This window comes from Macaca thibetana, chromosome 6 (genome assembly GCF_024542745.1).
Source record: "Macaca thibetana thibetana isolate TM-01 chromosome 6, ASM2454274v1, whole genome shotgun sequence".
NCBI classification, from domain to species: domain Eukaryota; kingdom Metazoa; phylum Chordata; class Mammalia; order Primates; family Cercopithecidae; genus Macaca; species Macaca thibetana.
The window spans coordinates 114,100,429-114,126,011 of NC_065583.1; the positions used below are offsets into that span (position 1 = coordinate 114,100,429).

At 38.0% G+C, this 25,583-nt stretch overlaps 3 protein-coding genes across 9 annotated transcripts in view; 1 reads left to right on the plus strand and 2 right to left on the minus strand.

The window, feature by feature from the left end:
- Positions 1–23,894, minus strand: part of TRAPPC13 (trafficking protein particle complex subunit 13) — a 40,095-nt gene extending 16,201 nt beyond the window's left edge. For 5 of the 6 annotated variants that reach the window (XM_050793771.1, XM_050793770.1, XM_050793769.1 and 2 more), the window contains exons 1-5: positions 23,511–23,894; positions 13,235–13,303; positions 12,565–12,664; positions 10,836–10,920; positions 1,788–1,915 (exon numbers count right to left, since the gene is read on the minus strand). In XM_050793771.1, the coding sequence (XP_050649728.1) occupies positions 1,788–1,915; positions 10,836–10,920; positions 12,565–12,664; positions 13,235–13,303; positions 23,511–23,556 (428 nt within the window). In that variant the 5' untranslated portion in view covers positions 23,557–23,894. Of the gene's footprint in view, positions 1–1,787; positions 1,916–10,835; positions 10,921–12,564; positions 12,665–13,234; positions 13,304–22,392; positions 22,484–23,510 lie in introns of those variants that run through there. The other variant, XM_050793772.1, reaches the window with a different exon arrangement.
- SHLD3 (shieldin complex subunit 3) lies at positions 17,558–22,490 on the minus strand. The gene is made up of 2 exons (XM_050793788.1): positions 22,393–22,490; positions 17,558–19,199 (listed from the first exon to the last, which is right to left on the minus strand). The coding sequence occupies exon 2, from the start codon at positions 19,076–19,078 to the stop codon at positions 18,326–18,328; it is 753 nt and encodes a 250-aa protein (XP_050649745.1). The 5' UTR covers positions 19,079–19,199; positions 22,393–22,490; the 3' UTR covers positions 17,558–18,325.
- A 6-nt stretch (positions 23,895–23,900) lies between the features above and the next one.
- The window catches only part of TRIM23 (tripartite motif containing 23), a 34,400-nt gene continuing 32,717 nt past the window's right edge, over positions 23,901–25,583 (plus strand). For both annotated transcript variants that reach the window (XM_050793761.1, XM_050793762.1), the window contains exon 1: positions 23,901–24,412. In XM_050793761.1, the coding sequence (XP_050649718.1) occupies positions 24,332–24,412 (81 nt within the window). In that variant the 5' untranslated portion in view covers positions 23,901–24,331. The remainder of the gene's footprint in view (positions 24,413–25,583) is intronic.

Here is a 25,583-nt window from a genome sequence, read left to right on the forward strand (position 1 = left end):
ATTGGAGATTATAGGCGTGAGCCACCACATCCGGCCCAAAAACTGTGTTTTCAAAAAATACTGTCTGATACGTGTGAAAATGTTAATAGTGTATTTTAAAAAATAAAACTATGAACAATATGGCCAAAATTTTATAAAATATTAAATTATTTATACATAGTTATTTTACATACGTATGCAAAAAGACTAGAAAGAAATATAATAATATTTTAATAGCGGTTGGTTATATGGGGTGGTAACATTAGCAGGTAATTTAATTTCTTCTTTATACGTGTGCTGCCTGGTACTGACTAAGTAAGGCAGGGGCTAGGAAGAGGACCGATCGAAGCACAATACCTGCCTTCAAAGTGCTCACAGTAAGAATAGCATAGCAAGGTAGAGGATCTAAAACTAGGTTTGGATTTGAGTTTTATGTCTTCTAAACTAGCTGCTTAATTGTACAAGTCTCATTTTCTGTAAAATGGAGATTTTACACATTTATTATCATTTCAATAAATACTGACTTCTGTTCTCTGCTAGATCCTTGGACTATAGCAGATATCATGGATCTCATACTTTAATGGGAAAGGCAGGCACTCAATAAGTAATTATAAGTATGAAACATTTTTTAAAATGATAAATGGTGGATGCTATAGAAGATACAAAAAGTGGTATTTAATCCAGTCTAGGAGGTTAGGAAAACTTCTTGAGGAAGTAGTGCTGAATCTGAGATATGAAAGAGAAGTAGAAATAAACTACATAAAATGCCATAGTATTCCTTTGTAAGGGAAGAATGCATTTCAATCTGGAGTCTGGAGATAAAAGAAGTCCAATATGACTGCAGGGTGGAGAGGGAGGGATGGGTGGTGATGGTAAGAACTACTGTGGCTGGTAAGAATTAGGTTGCAGAGAGCTTTGTAAAACATTTGCAAAGTCAGAATTTCCTAAGGACAATGGGAGATCATAGAAGAATTAAGTGACTTATACAAGATCACATAACAAATGATGAAGTTGAAATTTGAATTCTAGGAAGTCTGACTCCAAAGCCCAAAGAATATACATGAAAAAGTCCCAACAACAGAGCTTGTCACCAAAATTAACTGATTAAATAATAGCTAATATTATATACTTTCATGGGCACAAAGAGAAGAGCAAAAGTGGTAAAGCAGAGATGAAGAAGAGACAAATGAGAGATATTCAGGAGAATTAATAGGATTTTGTGAACTGATTGGATGTAGGGTTTCTAAAGGAGATGAAGAAGTCTAAAATTACTTCAGATGGCTAAAATTTTCATATTGCCCCTCAGACTGAAAGAAAAGTAGAGCATTTACATTTAAATACATATACACGACAGGAATACAGAATTTGATTTTTTTTTCACAGTGTGCCTTATTTTGGTCCTATATTTCTGAGTTGTCAGGGTAGAGTGTATATACCTGGTTAAATACAAAACTGAAAAACTGAATTTAAAAATAAACACTATAACATCAGTTACTAGCATTTCAAAACACAATAAATATACTTTTAGAGTGCTATCTGGGTTTTAAACATTTTGCACAGCTTTTCATTTTTTAGAGATTGTAAATGTAAAAAAAATAAAACGAGATAAATGATGATAAATTGGATTTTTTCCCTACAAAACAAACATTTGGTTTAAACTTTATTTCTGGTAAACATGTAAACATAGAACATAAAATTCCTTTTGAAGTAGGTTCCTATGCTTCATGGTGAATGAAAAGAAAGCAAAAATTTCAAATAAAGGCATATATAAGTAAAAACCTTTGAGACCTAATAAAACTAATCCTTACATGTGTGTTCCAATTTCCTTGACTTCATGATGTATGACATCATCAATACAACAATCCGGTTTAAGTTCAGCCACTGCAGCATTGGAGGCTGAAAGATTTAAACGCTGAGAACTTGTCTGAAGATCAGCCTTGAAAGAAAGTTAAAAAAAAAAAAAGAATCCAAATGAGACTGGTTACCTACAGGGTGTGCATGGCTATGAGTGGAAAGAATAGGGGAATAAGAATAAGGAAAGAAGGATGAAAAGGGGAGCAACACTTTTCTGTGTAAACCTTTCTGTATAGCTCTGATGCTTAGAACCATGGCAATGGCACACTCCCGCACCAATAAATAAATAAATAAATAAATAAAATCAGGCAGGAATTAGGGAGAATCCAAAATGGAATACAAACAGCAACAAATGAACCTAACTGTATTACAAATGAAGAACACAATTGCGCTATGGCAGAGGGAAGGGTGGAACTAACCTAAGTAAGTTTGGAAAACAAAATCTTAACTGTAATATATGGCTAAAGACAAAAAGAATGGTACATAAATGTACTCTAGCTACAACACATGTGTTTTTTCACTATTTTATATGTATACTAGGACAAAACAAAATACTACATTGTGGATTACAAGAGACAGGTTTCTCAGCTTCAGAGAAAAAAAAACGGTACAAATAAGGAAAGCGGGGGAAGCTACAGTGAGTCTTTGGTGGTGGACTGGAATCTGAGGCACCAGTATGAACACATGGCTTTTAAATATATATTCAGATGGACTTCACTAAAACAAATACATATGCATGTATGTGCTAGTATATAACACTAAAAGATAAGTAATTGTCCAAAACAAAATCATATGTCAGAAACCAATTAGTTTATAAGATAACTAGAAAATGACATAAAAAGTCACCAACTAAGAAAGCACTACCTCGTCTAAAGCAGCACTTTCTATCCACCCGATGATGCTCCATTATATTTCTTTTTTCTCCTTTTGAACATTTATCACTCTGTCTTAAAACTACCCTCCCTCCCTTATCTCAACTACTTTCTATCACATTCAACTTTTGCTTCCTTTGTAACATTTATCACAATCTATAATTACCTTATTTATGACTTTGTTTACCTGTTTCTTTCTGTCTCCCCTACCAGAAAAGTCTATGGAGGCAGGAACCTCGTCTTCTCTTGCTCACCACTATAGCACGGTGCCTGGCACATAGTAGGCAATTAATCAATATTTGTTGAATAATGAATGGATGAATTTATGATAAAACTTCCAAGGCAAAAAAAATTGAGGGAAAGCAAAGATCACATTAGGTCATGGGAATTAGTGGAGGTTTTTACATGAGAGCTAGGATTCTTTTAAGTTTTTGTTTCTTTTAAAAAACAGTTTTGCAGTTAATTCTAACCCAACAATCTTATGTTAGTCACTTTGAAATGTGCTATTTATTAGTGCTGTGTATTTTGTTATACTCAGTTATAAAACAATAGTAGCTCACATTTATTTGGTACCTATTATGTGCAAGGCCCTGTTCTAAGCATATTACTCATTTAATCCCCATATCCTGGAGGAGATATTAGTATTATCCCCATTTCACAGGCAATGAAACCAAGGCACAGAAAAGTAACAACTTTCCCAAGGTTTTACAAATCATAAGTAACAAAGCTAAGATTCAAAATTCTTTTTTTTAAAAAAGAGTTTCACTCTTCTTGCCCAGGCTGGAGTGCAATGGCATGATCTCAGCTGACTGCAACCTCAGCCTCCCAGGTTCAAGCGATTCTCCTGCCTCAGCCTCCCAAGTAGCTGGGATTACAGGCACCCATCATCATGTCTAGCTAATTTTTTGTATTTTTAACAGAGACGGAGTTTCACCATGTTGGCCAGGCTGGTCTTGAACTCCTGGCCTTAGGTGATCTGCCTGCCTCAGCCTCCCAAAGTGCTGAGATTACAGGCATAAGCCACCGCTCCCAGACCTAAAAATTCTTAAACACTTTTTTTTTTTGAGACGGAGTCTCGCTCTGTCACCCAGGTTGGAGTGCAGTGGCACTGTCTTGGTTCACTGCAACCTCCACCTCCCAGGTTCAAGTGATTCTCCTGCCTCAGCCTCCCCAGTAGCTGGGATTACAGGCAAGTGTCACTAAGGCTGGCTAAATTTTGTATTTTTAGCAGAGACGGGGTTTCACCATCTTGGCTAGGCTGGTCTCAAACTTCTGGTCTCAAGTGATCTGCTGCCTCGGGCTCCCAAAGTGCTGGGAATACAGGCGTGAGCCACTGCACCCAGATATAAATTCTTAAACATTTTTGAAATTAGAAAAAAAAAGACATAATTGAATCCATTGGCTTTCTGTTAAATATGTTTTCCTATGTGTCTTATGTGTCATTTTAATCATAACTGCGGCTTTTGATAAGTAGGATTTGAAAAGGCAGAGGAAAGGGGTTAGGGGGAACTCTAAGTAAGTTGAACAGAGCTAGCAAAATACCACCAGTGTGAAAGCTCCAGATGTCTTCAGAGGACACCAAGAGTTTGGTATAATTGGCCAGACATGGTGGCATGTTCCTGTAATCCCAGCTACTTGTGAGGCTGAGGCAGGAGAATCACTTGAACACAGGAGGTGGAGGTTGCAGACCCACATTGAAAGGGTCTGCTTGGAATCAGGGAAATCACACCCAAAGACCAATTTTGAAACATACAGAAAAAAAATCACCAGGACCTCCAGGAAAAATCATGAAATAACTTACAAGGCAAGAAAATTAGACTGGCTTCAATCCTCTCAAAAACAACATACACAGCTGAGCAATAAAGTAGTAGCATTTTCAAAAAACGTAAGGAAATAAAAATGTAAAGAAAAGATTTTAAATCTAGCCAAACTGAACTTCAAATATTGAAAAACACCTTTGAACAAGGGCTCAGAGAATATTGTACCCACAAAATCTTCCTGAGCAATCTACTTGAATATTTTTAATATTAAAAGCCACAATTCACAATGACTAACAATAATTATAAATATGCATGAAACAGCATAGTCTTTTTTGTTTTGTTTTGTTTTGTTTTTTGAGATGGAATCTTGCTTTGTCACCCAGGCTGGAGTGCAGTAGGGTGATGTCAGCTCACTGCAAGCTCTGCCTCCCAGGTTCACATCTTTCTCCTGCCTCAGCCTCCCGAGTAGCTGGGACTACAGGTGCCCGCTACCATGCCCAGCTAATTTTTGTATTTTTAGTAAAGGTGGGGTTTCACCGTGTTAGCCAGGATGGTCTAGATCCCCTGACCTTGTGATCCGCCCACCTCAGCCTCCAAAAGTGCTGGGATTACAGGCGTGAGCCACCGCGCCCGGCCGAAACAGCATAGCCTTTATAAAGCAAAATATATGAGATTTTAGAAGATGTAAATAGAAATACACTAGTAATAAGAGACAAACATGCACTCTTAGTATAAGACAGATGAAGTTGACAATAAATAAAGATATAGAATCTAGCCCTAAATAACACAAATGATGAAACAGCTCTTATGAATATCTAAAGCATACACATTCTTCTCAAGTACACATAGAAAATTCATAAAAAATCAATATGGGGTCATAAGACATCATCAGTTAAGTTCCATAAGCTGAAATATTACAAGAACAACACTGATTGGAATGTAATAAAACTATAAATTACGAACAACAATTAAAATAGAAAAAAAAATAAACCTTTCCCCCTAAAAACCTTTTGCATTAAACAACCCTTGGGTAGAAGGTGAAATACAAATGAAATTACAGAATTCTTTAAAAAGTAATGACAAAAATATAAAAAAGGTTTTTAATTTGGGCAATTCTGCAAAGTATTTTCACACTTATTATCTCGTCTTAATGTAAGAATGGTGTTTGGGATGTTCAACACTGTTACTACCTCTTTTATCATTGTACAGTAGGCATCAGCTCTTCCTTCCACCATCAATTTTTAATTTTTAATTTATTTTTTAATTTGGTCTCACTACGTTGGGCAACAGAGTGAGATGCTGTCTCTAAAAAATAAAAAATAATTAGCCAGGTGTGGTGGTATGCAACTGCAGTTACAGCAACTCAGGAGGCTAAGATGGGAGGGTTGCTTGAGCCTTGGACGTGAAGGCTACAGTGAACTATGATTGCACCAGCCTGGGCAATAGAGTGAAACCTCACCTCTTAAAATCAAAAGTATTGAGAATAAAAATGCTATGCATTTGAATCTTCAGGATATAAAAAGCAGTGAATCACAGGAAAATTAACTTTTATCAATATAAATCAAAGAATCAAAATAAAATAATAAAATTCCTAGCTCAAAAATGGTAGAAAAATAAAGTAAATAAACAGAAGCATAATAAAAGAAATAAAAGCACAAATTAATAGTGAATTGGATACAATAATTTTTTAAGTCTTGGATTTTTTTTTTTTTGAAGTTAAAATACACAAACCAAGAGCTAGCTAACTTAATCAAGAAAAAATCAAACCTAAGAAATGACCAGGGGAAAATATTGCAACAGAAGAAATTTTTTTTTTGTTTTTTTTTAGATGGAGTCTCACTCTGTCGCCCAGGCTGGAGTACAGTGGTGTGATCTCGGCTCACCGCAATCTCCACCTCCTGAGTTCAAGCGATTCTAAGCTAGGATTACAGGCGCCTGTGACCACGCCCCGCTAATTTTTGTATTTTTAGTAGAGATGAGGTTTCACCATTTTGGCCAGGCTGGTCTCAAACTCCTGACCTCAGATGATCCACCTGCCTCGGCCTCCCAAAGTGCTGGGATTACAGGCATGAGCCACTGCACCCAGCCAACAGAAGACAATTTTAAGAGCCTACTTTACAGACTTCTATGCAGATAAATGTGAAAATCTATATGAAATGAAATGGATTATTTCCTAGAAAAAAACAGCTTAACAAAACTGACACCCTTAGAGGTGAACTGCTTAAACATACTAGTATCCATAGGGAAAAAAAAAAGAAAAAATGTTATCAGGGAGTTTCCCCATTTTAAAAAAGAAAAGAACTAGCTCATATGATTTTGCAGGGAATTCTATAAATCCTTCAAAGAATAGATAATCTAAATGATCCACAGTTCTCTGTATTTGTTTTGTTTTGTTTTGTTTTCTCAGACAGGGTATTGCCCTGTCATCCAGGCTAGAATGCAGTGGCATAATCATAGCTTACTGCAGCCTCAAATTCATGAGTTCAAGTGATCCTCCTGCCTCAGCCTCCCAAGTAGCTAGGAATACAAGTATGTGCCACGATGGCCAGAGAATTTTTAAATTTTTTTTTTTGTAGAGACTTTGATCATTATATTCCCCAGGTGAGTCCTGGGGAGCCTCCTGGATTCAAGGGCTCCTCCTGCCTTGGTCTCCCAAAGTGCTGGATTACAGCCATGAGCCACTAAGTTTAGCCTGATGCACATATTGTTGCAAAGCACCGAAAATATTGGAAAAATGTTCGAAATCTTTTATTAAGCAACCATAATTAAGCAACCATAATACTGACACCTAAAACCTGATCAAAAGACAACACTCACACAAATACAGGTCAATATCATTCTGTGCTTCACGACCTATATCCTCTTAAGTGATTCTGATGTCACAATTAGCTTATCTGGCCAGGTGCGGTAACTCACATGTGTAATCCCAGCACTTTGGGAGGCTGAGGCGGGAGGATTGCTTGAGTTCAGGAGTTCAAGACCTGCTTGAGCAACATAGCGAGACCTTGTCTCTAAAAACTATTAAAAAATTAGACAGGGATAGTGTCACAACCCTGCAGTCCCAGTTACTCAGAAGGCTAAGGCAGTAGGATCCCTTGAGCCCGTGAGTTTGAGGCTACAGTGAGCTATGATCATGCTACTGCACTCCAGCTTGGGTGACAGAACTAGATGAACTAGAGACTGTCTCAAAAAAAAGTAAAAAGAAAAATAGCGTTTTATATATCATGAGTCTGAATGTCTAGTTGAGCCTAAGAAGACCCCTGGTGAGTACTGCACAGTACTACTAATTATTATTATAAAAGTGAATAAAGGCATGAAATATAAAATCATGTTTTAGAACATGCATACTACTGTATTCTTTGATCTTTATAATAGTACTGACATCTTAAAGTATATGCCTTTGCTATTTTATTAATCTATCTTATAAAAATAAATTCAACATTTACTGAATTTACTGAATTGCCAGTATTTACTGAATTGCCAAGAAATTCAGTATTTACAACGTGGAAAGACAAAAGTTATGTTCTCAAACTTTTGAAAATCAGATCTTTTAACAATCGAATGCAGAGGTTGGCAAACTTTTTCTCTGAAGTCATTAGCAAATATTTTAGATTTCGGAGGCCATACAATCTATGTTTCAACTATACAACTGCTGTGGTAGCTGGAAATCAGCCACAGATAATACATAAACAAATGAGTATGGCTGTGTGTCAATAAAACTTTATTTATGAACACTAACATTTGAATTTCTTTTTTGTTGGTTTGTTTGCAGAGGCGGTGCCTTGCAATGCTGTGTAGGTTGGGCTCCAACTCTTAGCCTGAAGCAATCTTCCTGCCTTGGATCCCAAAGCACTGGGATTATAGGCATGAGCCACCACACCTGGCCTGAAATTTGAATTTCATGTAATTTTCACATGTCACAAAATATTATTTTCAATAATTTGAAAACGTGAAAACCATTCTTAGTTCAAAAGCCTTATAAAAACAGACAATGGATGAAATTCGGTCTTTAGGCTATAGTTTGTCAACCCCTAATTTAATGAAAGGCAGAGACTCCATCTATATATGATAAACATATGTACGTGTATGCACAAATTTGCATCCAGTTTCTGGAAGTTGAGTCTGTTCTCTAACATCCTTGTTAACTTTAAAACTCTATGATCATTTTCAAACTCATTCTAATTAGAGGTCCTTTCTGGCAATACTCCAATTACCTGAACTCATCACTCTAAGACAGGTTTTACAACTTCTTCCCCACATACTGTGAATTTTCACCTTCTTTTCGCACTTATTCTTTTGAAGAAATTTCAAGTTGTTAGCTGAGTTAGCATATTCTATCTTTTAATATCTACACTATTTCAAGGGTCTTCTAACTGTTCCATTTTCTACAAAGCATCCCATACAATGTGCTCATATCAGTCTTTCCAACACAAAGAGTGCTCAAAAGCTAACTGCCTGCTGTTTTTTATTTAATTTTTTTCAGAGACAGGGTCTTGTTCTGTAGTGCATGCTGGAGTGCCCAGGCAAAACTCACTGCAGCCTCAAACTCCTGGGTTTAAACAATCCTCCCGCTTCAGCTTCATAAGTAGCTGGGACCAATGATGTGTGCCAGCATGCTCAACTACTTTTTAAATTGTTTGTAGAGATGGGGGGTCTTGTTATGTTTCCCAGGCTGGTCTTGAACTCCTGGCCTCAAGCAATCCTTCTGCCAGAGCCTCCCAAATTGTTGGGATTCCAGGTATAAGCCACTGTGCTGGGCCTGGTTTTTTTACTTTAATTAATTAATTTTTTGTCTGTTTTAAAAAATAATTTTTCAAGAAAGGTTAAATAAAACCTTAGCCTGCTTTCAAGATGCTCTACTGTATGGCTACTGATATGGTTTGGCTCTGTGACCCCACCCAAATCTCATCTTGTAGCTCCTGTAATTCCCATGTATTGTGGGAGGGGCCTAGTGGGAGATAACTGAATCATGGGGGTGGGTCTTTCCTGTGCTATTCTCATGACAGTCAATAAGTCTCATGAGATCTGATGGTTTTATTTATTTTTATTTTTGGGGGGATGGAGTATTGCTCTGTCACCCAGTCAGCCAGGAGTGCAGTGGCACAGTCTTGGCTGACTGCAACCTCAGTCTCCCAGGTTCAAGTGATCCTACTGCCTCAGCTTCCCAGGTAGCTGGGATTACAGGCACACGCCAACCGTCCTGGCTAATTTTTGTATTTTTAGTAGAAATGGTGTTTCACCACATTGGGCAGGATGGTCTTGAACTCCTGACCTCAAGTGATCCGCCCACCTCAGCCTCCCAAAGTGCTGGGATTACAGGCATGAGTCACTACGACAGGCTGAGATCTGATGGTTTGAAAAATGGGAGTTTCCCCGCACAAGCTCTCTCTCTTTGCCCGCTGCCATCCACGTGAGACATGACTTGCTCCTCCTTGCCTTCCGCCATGATTGTCCCCAGTCACATGGAACTGTAAGTCCATTAAACCTCTTTCTTTGGTAAATTGCCCAGTCTTGGGTATGACTTTATCAGCAGCATGAAAATAGACTAATACAGCTACTATTCCTCTGTACCACCTTACCTCCTCTTACCAAGTGAAATATGGTCGCTGTTAAAAGAACACATGTGTATCGCTATGTCTCTGCCTCTGATTACCATGTCTCCCTTGCCTTGTTATCTGTATTCTTCCATTCTTTCAAGATCCTCTTCGCTTTCCCTCTCCCCTAAAAAACCTTCCTGATTGATATAATCTCCAGTGATCTTTCCTCCTCTATGTTTATGACATACATTAACAAATGCTAAACTGCTGTTTACCTTTGACTAGTACATTTTCTCACCCAAGCAATCACAAACCTTGTTGAATAGGAAAAATGGTTTCATGCCTAGCATAATACTTTATAACTTTAGGCATTCATTAGTGCTTGTTAATGACAATTAAAAATTATTGTATCAAACATGCATTTAATGAAGTGCCAACAACATAATAGATATAAAAAAACCTTTTTTCTTTTTCTTTCTTTTTTTTTTATTTGAGATGGAGTCTAACTCTGTCACCCAGGCTGGAGTGCAGTGGCATGATCTTGGCTCACTGCAACCTTCACCTCCTGGGTTCAAGCCTTAGCCTCTCCTGCCTTAGCCTGCCAAGTAGCTGGGACTGCAGGTGTGCACCACCACACCCAGCTCATTTTTGTATTTTTAGTAGAGATGGGGTTTCACCACGTTGGCCAGGCTGGTCTTGAACTTCTGACCTCAGGTGATCCACTTGCCTCAGCCTCCTAAACTGCTGGGATTACAGGTATGAGCCACCATGCCCGGCCTAAAAAAAACCTTTGTTAAACAGTAAAATACATCCCAAGTAAGAATGTTACTTACTTTTACCAATATGTCTTTTACAACTTGATTGCTATCATTATGAACGCTGATATAACTGGAAAAGGTCTCTCCCAAAAATATATTCCTGTAAAATAAAACAAGTATTTATTTAGGCAGAAATCCATTCACGTTTCTTTTTTTTTTTTTTTTGAGACTGAGTCTCGCTCTGTTGTCCAGGCTGGAGTGCAGTGGCGCGATCTTGGCTCACTGCAAGCTCCATCTCCCAGGTTCATCCCATTCTCCTGCCTCAGCCTCCCGAGTAGCTGAGACTACAGGTGCCTGCCACCATGCCCAGCTAATTTTTTGTATGTTTGGTAGAGATGGGGTTTCACCGTGTTAGTCATGATGGTCTCGATCTCCTGACTTTATGATCCGCTCGCCTCGGCCTCTCAGAGTGCTGGGATTACAGGCATGAGCCACCGCATCTGGCCCCATTCAGGTTTTACATTAGATATTCTGTGTGAGAATCACTAAGGACTTCAAATGGAGAAACATTTACTAAAGGATAGAAATCTGGTGAAATATTGTTTCAACATTCCTTTGTTCACACTAGGCCACTCATTCATTACCTAGTGCAAATCAAAATATGGATGTAATCTATAAAACATGATATATTTGGCCTTTACTGTACAAAATGCCAGCCTCACTAGAGATAATACTCACTGAAATTAGATCTATGCTAAAGTCAGGATTTGTATTTGAATAGGTTAGAGAAAGCCAAGTTTCTATTCTTGCAATAACTTATTCCCTGAATCTAGAAGAGCTCTAAGTTATTGATATTGGGGTATTTTTACCAATTTATTTTATTTCCTAAGTTATCTGAATAAAAATCACCAGTGGTTTTATCTTACATAGTTTTATATTTTTTACAGTTTTTCAAGATGCTAGTCAATGACCACATTCTGTAAAACTATAAAAACAATCTGTAAAATTTCCTTCTGTCTCAAATTCTGTCTGTTACAGAGTGGAACCAGAGGCTTCTACCTTATTATTAATCTAGAATAATAATACAGCTAAGAATAACAGAAGAAATAAATTTAGAGTTCCTAATTAGCTGACAAGTCTGATAACTCATTTTGGGAGAGGACTATGAGGCAAAAAACAGAGTGGCTTCTGAAAAAGACATTTACATTAGTAGTTAAAAGAGTATATGGCCATTAAAAATATAGTAAGATCTAAAGAAGAAAGTAAAAATTCTATTATCCTAGGAACCACTATTAACATTTTATTTTGGTATATATCTTTTTTTTAAAAAAACAGAAAGCCATAATCACATAGTATGATTTTTTAATAATCTTTTTGCCCCTCAAATGTATCATGTGCTAGGCGTGGTGGCTCACGCCTGTAATCCCAGCACTTTGGGAGGCTGAGGTGGGTGGATCACCTGAGATCAGGAGTTCAAGGTCAGCCTGGCTAACATAGCGAAACACGGTCTCTACTAAAAACACAAAAATTAGCCAGGGCAGTGTGTGCACCTGTAGTCCTAGCTACTGGGGAGGCTGAGGCAGGAGAATGGCTTGAACCCAGTGGGTGGAGGCTACACTAAGCAGAGATGGCACCACTGCACTCCAGCCTGGGCAACAGTGCGAGACTCCATCTCAGAAAAAAAAAAAAAAAAAAAAAAAAAAAAAGGAAATGTATCATGAGCGTTTCCCCATCCCATAGTTCTTTTTTGAAAACATAATTTGTAGGCTTTACAAGGTTTCTTATGTGAATATGTCATTCTTACCCAAAATTTTGTGGTAAAGTCAGCATTTCTCCCAACATTAAAACTTCTGCACCATTAACAGTTGACGGATCATCTCTCATCAGTTGGTTAAAGAGATCTCCTGAATGAAGAGAAAAACATAAAATTCTAACATCTACCTTTTAAATAACTTTTTCTTACATAAAGAACTAGGAGAGATATTTTAAAAAACAACCTCTTGACAAAAATGATATTTAAAAAGTCTAACTTCTAGATTTTAATACAACAAATCATGTCAAAAAAATTCTGATCTCACAGGGAATGGACACTTTAGAAACAAAGAAAAATGTACGTCATGAGATAGAAAATATACTAGAGAAAGCCCCAACAATTCTAAACAAAGGGAATGCTAATATATACATTGACGCAACACTTGAGGATGAAGGCAATTTTAATAGTATTATGAATATGAATGTATCTTAAACTGTAAGTCTCATATTGCCATATGATATCAACATAATTTGGACTTGCAGAGTATAAGTAAGACCTGTTACTCAGATGGCCACCTTTCACATGATACAAAAATAGGCAACAAAGAATCCAGCAAATGGTTAGCATAAAATTCACAGGGCTAGGCTTAGTCCAAGTTAATGTAGGCAATTCAGGTTTCAACTTTTCCCTAGGTGCAAATAGAGGAAAGCATGTGCCATACCAGGTAAGTCTTTCTCTTCACATGTTACTGGGATATTGGTGAATAAAGTAGGCTTAGTCAGCCGCATCACTGTGAAGTAAAAAAGTAAAAGAAAACAAAACATTAATACTGCTTAGGGTTAATATTCTCAAGTCTAGTGTATGATATTCATCCATTTTATACTAACATAAAATATAACCTAAATACTTCTTAAACATAATACTACATACTTCCTAAGGTTATCACGTATCAGTGATTTATTAAGAATTTTAATGTTACAAAAGAATCTTATATAAGAACCATTTACAACTTATGAATTATAAAAAGTAAATATAAATACAATATACATTCATTATAGAAAAACTGGAAAATAAAATTTTTAAAGCTTAAAGAATATTAGGAGCATAAGGCTTTAAAAAGTCTAAGTGACTTCGCTGTAAACAATATCAACAAAATATTAACATTGGAAGCTAAGTGTTTTTTTGTTTGTTGGTTTGTTTTGAGACAGAGCCTTACTCTGTCACCCAGGCTGGAGTGTAGTGGCACAATCTTGGCTCACTGCAACCTCTGCCTCCCAGGTTCAAGCAATTCTCCTGCCTCAGCCTCCCAAGTAGTTGGGATTACAGGAATGCACCACCATGCCTGGTTATTACTATTATTTTTTGTAGTTTTAATAGAGACGGGGTATCCCCATGTTGGCCAGGCTGGTCTCGAACTCCTGACCTCGAGTGATCTGCCTACCTTGGCCTCCCAAAGTGCTGGGATTACAGGCATGAGCCACCACGCCCACCCAAGTGTTTCTTTAAGTAATATTAATTCTGTGTAGAAATTATAAAAATGTCAGTTAACATATAGGTTTATATAATTCTAACCAAAACTAAGATTTATTTTTGCAACATGATAGAATGTGTCTAAAGTTTATCTAAAGAAACAAATAGATGAAAATAAGCTAAGGAAATTAACGGAGGAAAAAAAGAGGAAGAACTGAATTTACTATATATTATAACATATTTAAATCCATAATCAACTAATCGGCTTATTAAGACCATACCGATATATTAGTTTTTCGAAAAAAAGATAGGATATACTTATATAAAGAAACAGCTGGGAGTGGCTGGGCACGGTGGCTCACACCTGTAATCCCAGCACTTTTGGAGGCCGAGGTGGGCAGATCACGAGGTCAGGGAATCGAGACCATCCTGGCTAACACGGTGAAACCCCGTCTCTACTAAAAATACAAAAAATTAGATGGGTGTGGTGGCGGGCACTTGTAGTCCCAGCTACTCAGGAGGCTGAGGCAGGAGAATGGCGTGAACCCGGGAGGCAGAGGCTGCAGTGAGCTGAGATCGTGGCACTGCACTCCAGCCCAGGCGACAGAGCAAGACTCCATCTCAAAAAAAAAAAAAAAAAAAAAAAAAAAAAAAAGAAAAAGAAATAGTTGGGAGAGAGATTTTAAAAAAACAACGTCTTGACCAAAAAAAAAAAAAAAAAAAAAAAAATCAATTAAGGGATTAAAAGTTAAAAAATCAATTAGTAAAAGGATTTTTCATTATAAGGCACACAGACAAATGGTTATTAGCTATCTGGAAAAATAAAATTTAACTAAAAAATTCATTTTAAATATAAATTAAACAAACAAAAATTAAGCCACAGAAAAGTAAAAAAAATTGAAATAGAATATTAAATATAATCTAATGAGAGTAAACACTCTATAATTTTTTTAAAAATCTTTTTCAGTTTCTTCTAGAGTGTCATTTGACCACATCAAAATAAAAACAAAAACATAAAATTTAAAAATAATAAAAACTTGTAAAAATTTTCAGAAAATGAATCACAGAGGGCTAGTTCATTATCAAGTCTGGCCGGGCGCGGTGGCTCATGCCTATAATCCCAGCACTTTGGGAGTGCCAAGGCGGGTGGATCACGAGGTCAGGAGATCGAGATCATCCTGGCTAACATGGTGAAACTCTGTCTCTACTAAACAAAAATTAGCCGGGCGTGGTGGCGGGCGCCAGTAGTCCCAGCTACTCGGGAGGCTGAGGCAGGAGAATGGGGTGAATCCAGGAGGTAGAGCTTGCAGTGAGCCAAGATGGCACCAACTGCACTCTAGCCTGGGCAACAGAGCAAGACTCCATCTCAAAAAAAAATATATACATATATTCCTTCAAATCAAAGCCAAAATACTATAAAGACTATAGACCTACATGGTCAATTCAGAATATAAGTAGCGTTCTAGCATATGTAAAAATGCACCGCCCAACTATTAATTAACCAACTATGGTATTCATATCAAATTTAGTGGCTTTCTCATTCTGGTTTCAGCTTAAATGTCATCTTTTTGAGAAAAAAAGTTAACAGGTCATTCTGTTTCTCTCATGGTACCCTGACTCCTTTCCAAACTCCATGAAGTGTAGGCTCTTATGTACTACGTTCAGTTTTGTAGCATCCGTATTTGGTGTAGGTTCTGCTATTCAGATCTTCCCTGAATAAAATAATGAGCACTTCATGAAAGTCCCTAAATAACTGACATTATTTTGAAAGTGTAAGTTTCAGAAACTGAGGCCAATAATAACCTGCTATATTAAGCAGCTGGCTTTTGAAATACTCAACAAATGCTGCCCTTAAAATTTCTGAAGTTACTTTGTATAGCTAGCATTTACTGAGCATTTACTAGCGCCAGGCATTATGCTAAATATTTTACAAGCTGAACACATTTAATTCTCATGAGTACTCTCTAAGTTGGTATTACATTAATCCCAATATACAGATAGGGCATTGACAATGCCTGTAGAGGGTAATTTGCATACAAAGGACTATATTAGTAGATAAGTGGTAGAATCTAGATTTGAACCCTGGTGATTTCACTCTGTTAAAAAATAATTCTCTATAATAATTATTCATTATAAGCCTAGAGCCATAAACCTGGAATGTCATGCCTTACCAGAAATATCCCATGGTATTTCAAAGTAGGAATCTATTCCAAAAAGAGTATCAATCAGCTACAGATGAATATGGGGAGGTGTTTCCAACCTTCACTCTTATTTTTAACTAAGAAAACAGATTAAAAAGTGCCCTGAAAACAGATAAAAAGGTGCCCTTGAAAGTGATACAGAGGAGGCAGTTTCTCCCACAGCTAAAATCACTTATTTTTTTTGAGACAGGGTCTCACTTTGTTACCCAGGTTGGACTACAGTGGTATGATCATGGATGACTGCAGTCTTGACCTCCTGAGCTCAAGTGATCCTCCTGCCTCAGACGCACCCCTTCCCCCTGCCCACCAAGAGGCTGGGACTACTGTCACATGCTACCATGCCTGGTTAACTTCTGTATTTTTTGTAGAGATGGGGTTTTACTATGTTGCCCAGGCTGGTAAGTTCACTTTTAGTACTAGTTGGTGTTTTCTATTTCTTCCCCATTATTATTTTCATTTCATTAGAAAAGAAATCTGAATAAAGAGAAAATACAGTCTCAAGGGAATCCTAAAACGTATTATTATTTTTTTTTTTAGTGCCCTGGAGTTCACCCAAACGTGTAGCTAACATATTTGCTTATTATAGGTTCAAATTTCTATTATAAACAAAAGTCCTATAAAGCTTAGTTTTTCATGATTCCTGTAGTTTGCAGGTGATGAGATGGTGGGTAAAAAATGATCCTCCATTAAAAATAAAGCGATTCCAAACTGGTATTAAAAGCAACTTTTTTCTTCATATTTTCAGATTATGGCCTTTGCAGCAACACAGATGCAACTGCAGGCCATTATCCTAAGCCAATTTACGCAGGAACAGAAAACCAAATACCACGTATTCTCATAAGTGAGAGATAAACAATGAGTATACATGGACACAAAGAAGAGAACAATAGACACTGAGGCCTATTTGAGGGTGGAAGGTGACAGGGGGATGAGGACTAAAAAAATACCTATTGGGTATGATGCTGATTACCTGGGTGACAAAACTATTTGTACACCAAACCCCTGTGGCACACAATTTACCCATATCACAAATCTGCACATGTACCCCTTGAACCTAAAATAAAAGTTAGAAAGAAAAACAAAATCAGTGGACTTTCATTTTAAGCAACCTCAGCCATCTCAGGCTATGAAGAATCCCTCTGAAGGGAACATTTACCATGCATTACCAAGCTCCTACCATGACAGGCACTGTGCTTCAAGGTAAACATGTCTATATTCCTAGTAAGTGCACCCTTATTTTTCTTAGGGAGCTGGTGTGTTTAATAGTAGTAACGACATGTAAGCTGCATGAGGGCAAGGTCCATGTCTGTCTCCTTCCCTAATATATCCTAGCACCTAGTGCAAAGTAGGCATTTAAATATGTTAAACAAATATACGTGCTTGTACAAAACTTTTATTGTTTTAATCTCTTTGAGCATTTTTATGAGGTGATGTGTAAAACCAATTACAAGATTATGCTTATGGGGAACCTACAATGACTCTAATCATCAGCCAAGTAATAATTAGCACTAACTATCATATACTGAATTATCTGTATTAGAAGAAATAGACAATAGTTTGATCCCTTATTCAACATTTGATACTTTCCTTCAAAACAGTTTATAGTCTTAAAGATACATTATAGTTTTAGGCAAAGTATACATTTTGTATCTTTGTTTGAAAACAGCCTATCAATTATTATTACATATATTTGGAAACATCATAATGAATCTAGACTAGTCTCCCACTTTGAACTACATTCATGCCACATAAAGAGCATTCCAAAGAGAATTGTTTTGAGTTTTATTTCTTAAAAAATTACACTTGAGGTGAGTAAAGAAAAAACTACAGTAAAATTAGATTTTAGAGATTAACCAAAATCCAAACTATACAACTTAATTCATAAGACTAATTCAATCACAGTTTGTAACAAAACGAAAGGCACAGAACATTTTTACCTTCATATTCAGTGTAAACAATAATTTATCACATTTAAAAGAAGGCTGCTAATAAGTAGAACTCAGAAAGTTCTTGACTTAATTGACAAGCCTAGGAATTCTAAAAAGCCACTAAAAATTTAAAAATCTGTAAAAATTATTTCATCTATTTCAATCCATATTCATTTCATTCAGAATATTCTTTTTGACAATCAGTGGAATTTATTACATACTAAAAATAACACCATATTTATGCACAAATAAATTAATTTTTCCAGAAAGAGCTAATCTTCCTTTAAGAAGACTTCCCACATATTCACAATACATAATATCACAGAACACCCATATTTGGCCTAAATGCCTCTGAATTGTAGCATTACAAGATGGAAGTTCATTGTGCCTAATAATTTGATTGAGTTTTGTCCAAATGTCTTCCAGAGATTGGCTGTTACAAATAGTGTGTTCTATTGTCCACCTTGCTCTATAAAGTGAGTGTAAATTTAGTGCCTTTAAACTATCTTGCAATTTTTTAGACAAAGGAGAAACTTTTTCAGTACAATTATTGCTGGGAAGGGAAATACTCCAAGATCTCCTGTTGTGCTGTTTTCCCTTCTCTGATTGTTTACCCAGATTTCCAGAATTAGTCTGTTCCTTCAATGCGTGTGACGAGGTTAAATGCTGCTTTTTCAAACAAGGTTGAAACTCCAATAGATCTACTGTGCAATCATAATTGTGTGACTTAGCATCATGTTCTGAAATGGTTAAGTACTGTTTCACATCTTCAGCTGCCTCTCGAGAAATCACAGGTGGTGATCTTTTAGGTCTGAGTGGAAGCTTGGACCCATCATATGGAAACCAAGGTATAAATCTTGATAGCGGACGAGTAGGAAAGTCTTGAATTGCTTTTTCCACAATTTTTGGCAGTTGTGTGGGATCACTCTCATATGGTCGATAATGTAATATTACTTCTGTAGTCATTCTGCAGTAATCCAGTTACTCTTAGTGATGAGAAAAATTTCTTAGCTGAACTCCTCAGAGCTAGAATGTAAATTTATCATTGCAAGATTGTCTCTCTTGCCAAATCAGAGGGAAACAGGACCTAAAGTAGAAGTATTGCAAAGCATAAGATATAGTAGGGATATTCTGCCTACAAAAGTCCTTTTGGTAAATGTGAATGTAATCTACAAACCTGAAAATTCTTTCTCTTACCAAAATAAGGAATCTAAATTAGATGCCCTATAAAATCACTTCCAGCCTAAAAATGCTAGTAGTCAACATGTTTAACTCAACAGATATAAAGGACTTGGAAGTATCAATATTACTATATTAAGTAATAAGTCTTAAAACTTTAGCAGAAACAAAGAGTAAATGAATCTTAAAATATTGTTTTCATATGAAGAAAATTAACAAAAAATGTAATATTTAAAAATTTGAGGCAACTAAATTGAGGACCATAAAATCACTGTAAATTCTAATCCAACATGGTAAAAACCTGTCTCTACTCAAAATACAAAAAAAAAATTAGCGGAGTGTGGTGGTGCATGCCTGTAGTCCCAGCTACTAGAGAAGCTGAGGCAGGAGAATACCCTGAACCTGAGAGCCAGAGGTTGCAGTGAGCTGAGATCGTGCCACTCAGCCTGGGCGACAGAGCAAGACTTCATCTCATTAAAAAGAAAAAAAAGAAAAAAAAAAATTCTAATCTGTCTGGAAGAAAAGTAATCATTTTATACTTAAAATTATATAGATCTGCCAGGTGTGGTGGCTCACCTGTAATCCCAGCACTTTATGGGGGCCAAGGTGGGCAGATCACGAGGTCAGGAGTTTGAGACCAGCCTGGCCAACATGGTGAAACCCCATCTCTACTAAAAATACAAAAAACAGCCGGCCGCGGTGGCCTGTGCCTGTAATCCCAGCTACTCGGGAGGCTAAGGCAGGAGAATCACTTGAACCCGGGAGGTGGAGGTTTGCAGTGAACTGAGATCGCACCACTGCACTCCCATTGCACTCCAGCCTGGGTGACAGGGTAAGACTCTGTCTAAAAAAAAAAATTATATGGATTCCACCAAACAAATATATAGATAGAATATTTGATGATTTCATGTCATTCTCTACAGTAAAAACTAAAACCATGCATATGGTTTAACTTTGCTAATATGGTTTAACCAGGCTAAGAACCAGTTTTGTGACACTGTCTTCTCCTCATAACCCAGGCAATTAAACAGCATGGGGACCCTAATACCATGGCTTTTGAATTCCAATTTGGAGGAGAACAAGAAGTCTAGACTCCTATTTTTTTCTCTTAGAGCACAGAAGTCCTCAAGTTGCCCCAAATTAAGTCACTGATAATAAATTCCGATATATGGTACATAGGCTTAAGAATAGAGCCTTCCAATATCTGCAAGTTAGGCTTCCTAATCAGACCCAAAGCTGTAGGAGCCATAAAACAGGCTTTTTCACATCTTAACTGCAGAAAAAAATAAGTTGAATCACTTCTCCCCCAAAATCATTAGATAATTACTTGATGAGGGTTCTCCCACTGCTAGGATAACCATGAGTATGGACTCTTGTCATGATGTCACAATAGAATCACTGTCCGATTCTAGAGTCAGAAGAATAATTTCATGATTCTTTTTACCTACTGATACTGCCCACTAACAGATCTGACAACTCTCAAATTCATAAATAATTGTGATCTTTAACATCCATAATTTTAAATACGGATCTAAATGTTATCACATATTCTTTCAAGAATAATGCACTCATGTTTTTCTTCCCTGTTCCTTACACTTTCACATTGTAAAATATGGCATCGAGTAATTCTCTTGTCTAAAGTCAATCAGTGTTATACTCAAGAGACAATTTTTTTTTTTTTTGAGACAGATTCTCACTCTGTCACCCAGGCTGGAGTGCAGAGGTACGATCTTGGCTTACAGCAACCTTCGCCTCCAGAGTTCAAGTGATTCTTGTGCCTCAGCCTCCTGAGTAGCTGGGACCACTGGTGCACACCATCACGCCTGGCATTTTTGTATTTTCAGCAGAGATGGGGTTTCATAATATTGGCTAGGCTGGTCTCGAACTCTTGAACTCAAGTGATCAGCCACCTCACCCAACCAAGAATAACAAAATATTATCTTTAACATTTTACATATTAAAAGATAAAGTGAACCTAAATGACCACTTAAATTGATACATTTGGCATCCAGCATCAGTAAATTGAAATGCTGTGAAAACTGTTGATCAACTAGAACAATGGGTTAACTAGAAGATGGTACCAAAGAGGTTTAATAAAGTTGAAACTATCAATTTTAAAGCACTTACCAGTTTAGGCTGTTTATTCTTTTTTTTTTTTTTTTGAGACAGGGTCTCACTCTGTCACCCAGGCTGGAGTGCAATGGCACAATCTCAGCTTACTGCAGCTTCTGCCTCCTAGGTTAAAGCGATTCTCCTGCCTCAGTCTCCCGAGTAGCTGGAATTACAGATGTCCACCACCATACCTGGCTAATTTTTGTATTTTTAGTATAGACGGGTTTTCACCATGTTGGCCAGGCTGGTCTCAAACTACTGACCTCAAGTGATCTGCCAGCCTCGGCCTCCCAAAGTGCTATTACAGGCGTGAGCCACCACGCCTGGCTTAGGCTGCTGAAATATTCTTTCTTAGGTATCCTTTATTTTGGAAAACAAAGAATAACAGAAAACTAAAAATTCTCAGTGGCAGTCTCTGTATCACTGGAATTTAACTTTTTGTTTGTTTTATGAGACGGAGTCTCTGGCTCTGTCACCTAGGCTAGGGTGCAGTGGCGCGATCTCGGGTCACTGTAAGCTCCACCTCCCGGGTTCACCCCATTCTCCTGCCTCAGCCTCCCTAGTAGCTGGGACTACAGGCGCCTGTCACCAAGCCAGGCTAATTTTTTGTATTTTTAGTAGAGACGTGGTTTCACAGTGTTAGCCAGGATGGTCTCGATCTCCTGACCTCGTGATCACCCGCCTCAGCCTCCCAAAGTGCTGGGGTTACAGGCATGAGCCACCGCGCCCAGCTGGAATTCAACTGTTTTTAATAGCTTCTAATTTGTATAAATCACACGTAGCAGCTAATAGAACTGTTCCAAATTCCCATCAGAGTAGTTGGTAGAGGAATTATTTCTGAGAATGCCGTTTCATTCATTAGGAGGCAACATGAACTCTTGGAAAGAGAGAGGTAGGCCTTGCGTTGAAACACTGCCTCAATCACTTACTAGCTATGTGATCTTGGAAAAGTTGCTTAAACTCTGAGAATTAATATTTACTCCACATACTTGAAGTGAGATCGCGAGATAAAGAACATGACAATTAGTTGCTTTTCTTCTTTTCCCTCTTCTCCACGAGTAACAATCCATTTTAGTCTCCATTTTAGCCTAGATCATTTGCTCAGGTTAAGCTTAGAGGTCCCATCACTGTATAACTTAACATTACAAAGTTCCACAGTAAGAGACAATCTCGCTAACACAGGCATCATTATATGAGACTGATGAGCTTCTAGAATGTCTGATGACTACATCATAATGGGAAGGATGTGTTTCTCAAAATGGATGCCACAAGTAAAATAAGTGCAATTCAATTGAACCCAAATGTTTATTGAGCATTTCCTCAGCTCATTCAATAAGTCATTGTTAACCCCGTGTTAGAGCATCCAAGAAACAAAAAGTGCATTTGTTGTAGTAAAAAATAAAATAAAGCTGAAAATATTTCAAATAAAAAGATTTCCAGAAAATAGGCATTAAAAATAAAAAAAATAAAAATTGTCCTAAAAAAAAAAAGCCTGCTGTTTTTTCCTAAATAAAGATCTAATTAAATCACCAAACTTACTCAAAATGGCTGTGTACAAAAAATGAGAGTTGACATTAGATCTCGGACATATTTCCCACATACACAGTGCTTTGAAGTAAACTGCAGTTTGCTTTTAATAAATCTAAGTTATATGTTGTATTACTATATATTGCTAAATTCTTTGCACTACTGTTATGCAATACTAATTTTACAGGGGAAACTGAAGCCTGATAACTTCGTCAGTGCCACAGGAAGAAACGAGAGACAGAAGGAAAAAGCACTTTACATGCCCGCTGTAATTCATCTTAGTTCACAGAGATCTCCACGGTAGGAGCGGGACGTCAGCTTCTGCCGCTAAAATCTCGTGACTGAAGCAGCATAGATCAGAAAGAGTGATTTACCAGGTATCTATTTCATTCTAGAAAGGAGCCCGTAAACCTAAAAAGCATCCAGGCGAAATCGCTTCCTCCCGCCTGGCGCCAAAGGACAGAGCAGGAGGGCGAGCACTGACGGTGTTTAAGAAGGCTGAGGCCTACATGGCAAAGGCTTCGATAAATAGGGAAGGGAAGAAAACAGAAAACGGGTACTCAGGTTCGCAAAAGTTTACCTTTCAGCGCCAGCAGGTGCTCCTGTTTAGGGGGATTCACTTCCATTTTGACCAGCACTTTTGACCCACGGCCTACGGGGGCTGGACAGGTTCAACTTGGCCCGGAAGGAAACGGAAAACCTCGCGTTTGGCAAGACCAGAAGTCAAACGCACTTTCAACTTCTCTCCGGTGGTGGTACCTTAAATTTTCTTACTGTGTTCTTTACAGACTGGCTTCTTCTCACCAAGTCCATTTCTTTTATATTAGAAACGTATGCATAAAACACTTTGTTTTCCATCTGCTATCGCACATCGCGACTTCAGGAAAAGAAACCACCCCTCGGTTACAATACGCCGCCTCCCAAAGGCCAACTTTGCCGGAGTTTAAAAAAAATAAATAAATAAAAGAGAGAGTGGCATGCTGGGATTTGTAGTTTATACGAAAATCGCGTTGCATGCAGGGAGATGCCCGTATCCCTTCACCGCCCTCAGTTTACACCCTGGTTGGTTTGCGATTCGAGAGGAAAAATCATTAAAGGAGCTGGAGTTTCACCCCAAAACTTTAATTCTGTTTTATCCCTTCTTTTTTTTTTTTCCCTTGTCTTTCCTCCAGCAGTTGCAGACTACGTAATGAAAAATAACAAAAGTGCCCATGCGCGAGGCTGTGCAACGAAGTACCCCACGACTGCAGGGAGGAGGAGTAAGAGTCGGCTAAGCGGCGCCCTGTGTCCTACTGCGCCTGTGCGCCGGTGGCGTGCGCAGAGGCCTCTGGGTAGGTGGCTTAACCCCGCCTCTCAGTTGAGGACTCTGAAGGCTGCATCTGTGGCGCTACTCCTACGAGGATGGCTACTCTGGTTGTAAACAAGCTTGGAGCGGGAGTAGACAGTGGCCGGCAGGGCAGCCGGGGGACAGCTGTAGTGAAGGTGAGGGACCTTGCGTGCTCTGTTCTCCACCATTGGCCTCCCTTCGGTTCATCCTGGAGACCTGGCTGCATCGCCACGGCCCAGGCTTCGATGGGTGGGATGCGCGGCCTCTGGGCCCCTTTTGGCTTTACAAGTCTTGTCCTCTCCTCTGCATCCTTTCTCTCCTATGGCCTGAAGTTGCCTGGTCTTCTGCTCATGACATGTCATAATCGGAACATTTATGAAAAGGAGCTTGCGGTCCAGTGACCTAGACCGGTCTTTTCTCCAGGTCCTCTGCTTTTAATTAAACTCAACAGGCATTAGTTAGCTTAGTATTATAAATTGGCCCATCGTCATCGTAACTACGTACTACGTTAGGTGTTTTAGCTCGTTAATATCTACTTATGAAGTAGATGTTAATTCCCATTTTACAGGGAGGAAATCCAGGTTTAGGTAAACACAGTGTGTGGCAGAGCCCCGGGTTAACCGGCTTTAAAGCCTATGCTTTTCCCTATTGTACTGCGTCTGTAATGAGACATCTGTTACTGGCTGAGCTGCCCTCTCTCCTGTTAGTAGTACAGTCTATTAACACTTTTCAGAAGTCTGCAACATCGTCATAGCTGGGCGTTAACGATAGAGTTAATGAATTTCCTTATGCTTGAAGTTTGAGATTCTACCATGTATAAATGCTCCAGAATGAATTTGCTAAAAAATCATTTGAAATATGTGGCAGTCATTTTTCCCTTCCACACTTGTGCACGGAGAGATCTGGAGGGGATAACTGATCTCATTGGTTTTATAGAGTAACCTTCGGGAGCATCTCTAATCTAAGAGATTGAAAATTCTCATTCCTGGCTACATATTAGGATCACTGAAGATTTTTAGTACACTACTGATGCACTCCTCCTCCAGTTCTGATGAGGTTGACAACATCAGTAGATTTTAGGAATGCCCATAAGTTATTTTAATATGTAACCAGGGTTAAGAATTACCGAACAGGATAATATATGAAGTTCTTTTAACGTCTTGAAAAATAGACACCTACGATTATTCAGTTAATGTTGGTTTTGTATGACAGCAAGTGAGACATTTCTTCCCACAATTTAGTATCAGTCAGTATTGGTGGTCGTTGATTCAGATGACCTTTAGGTAGTAATGAAGTTATTCTACAGGTGCACAGCATATCTGATAC

Bases quoted from the DNA above. Each gene is read 5' to 3' on its own strand.
- SHLD3 (XM_050793788.1), bottom strand. From the start codon at position 19,078: ATGACTACAGAAGTAATATTACATTATCGACCATATGAGAGTGATCCC.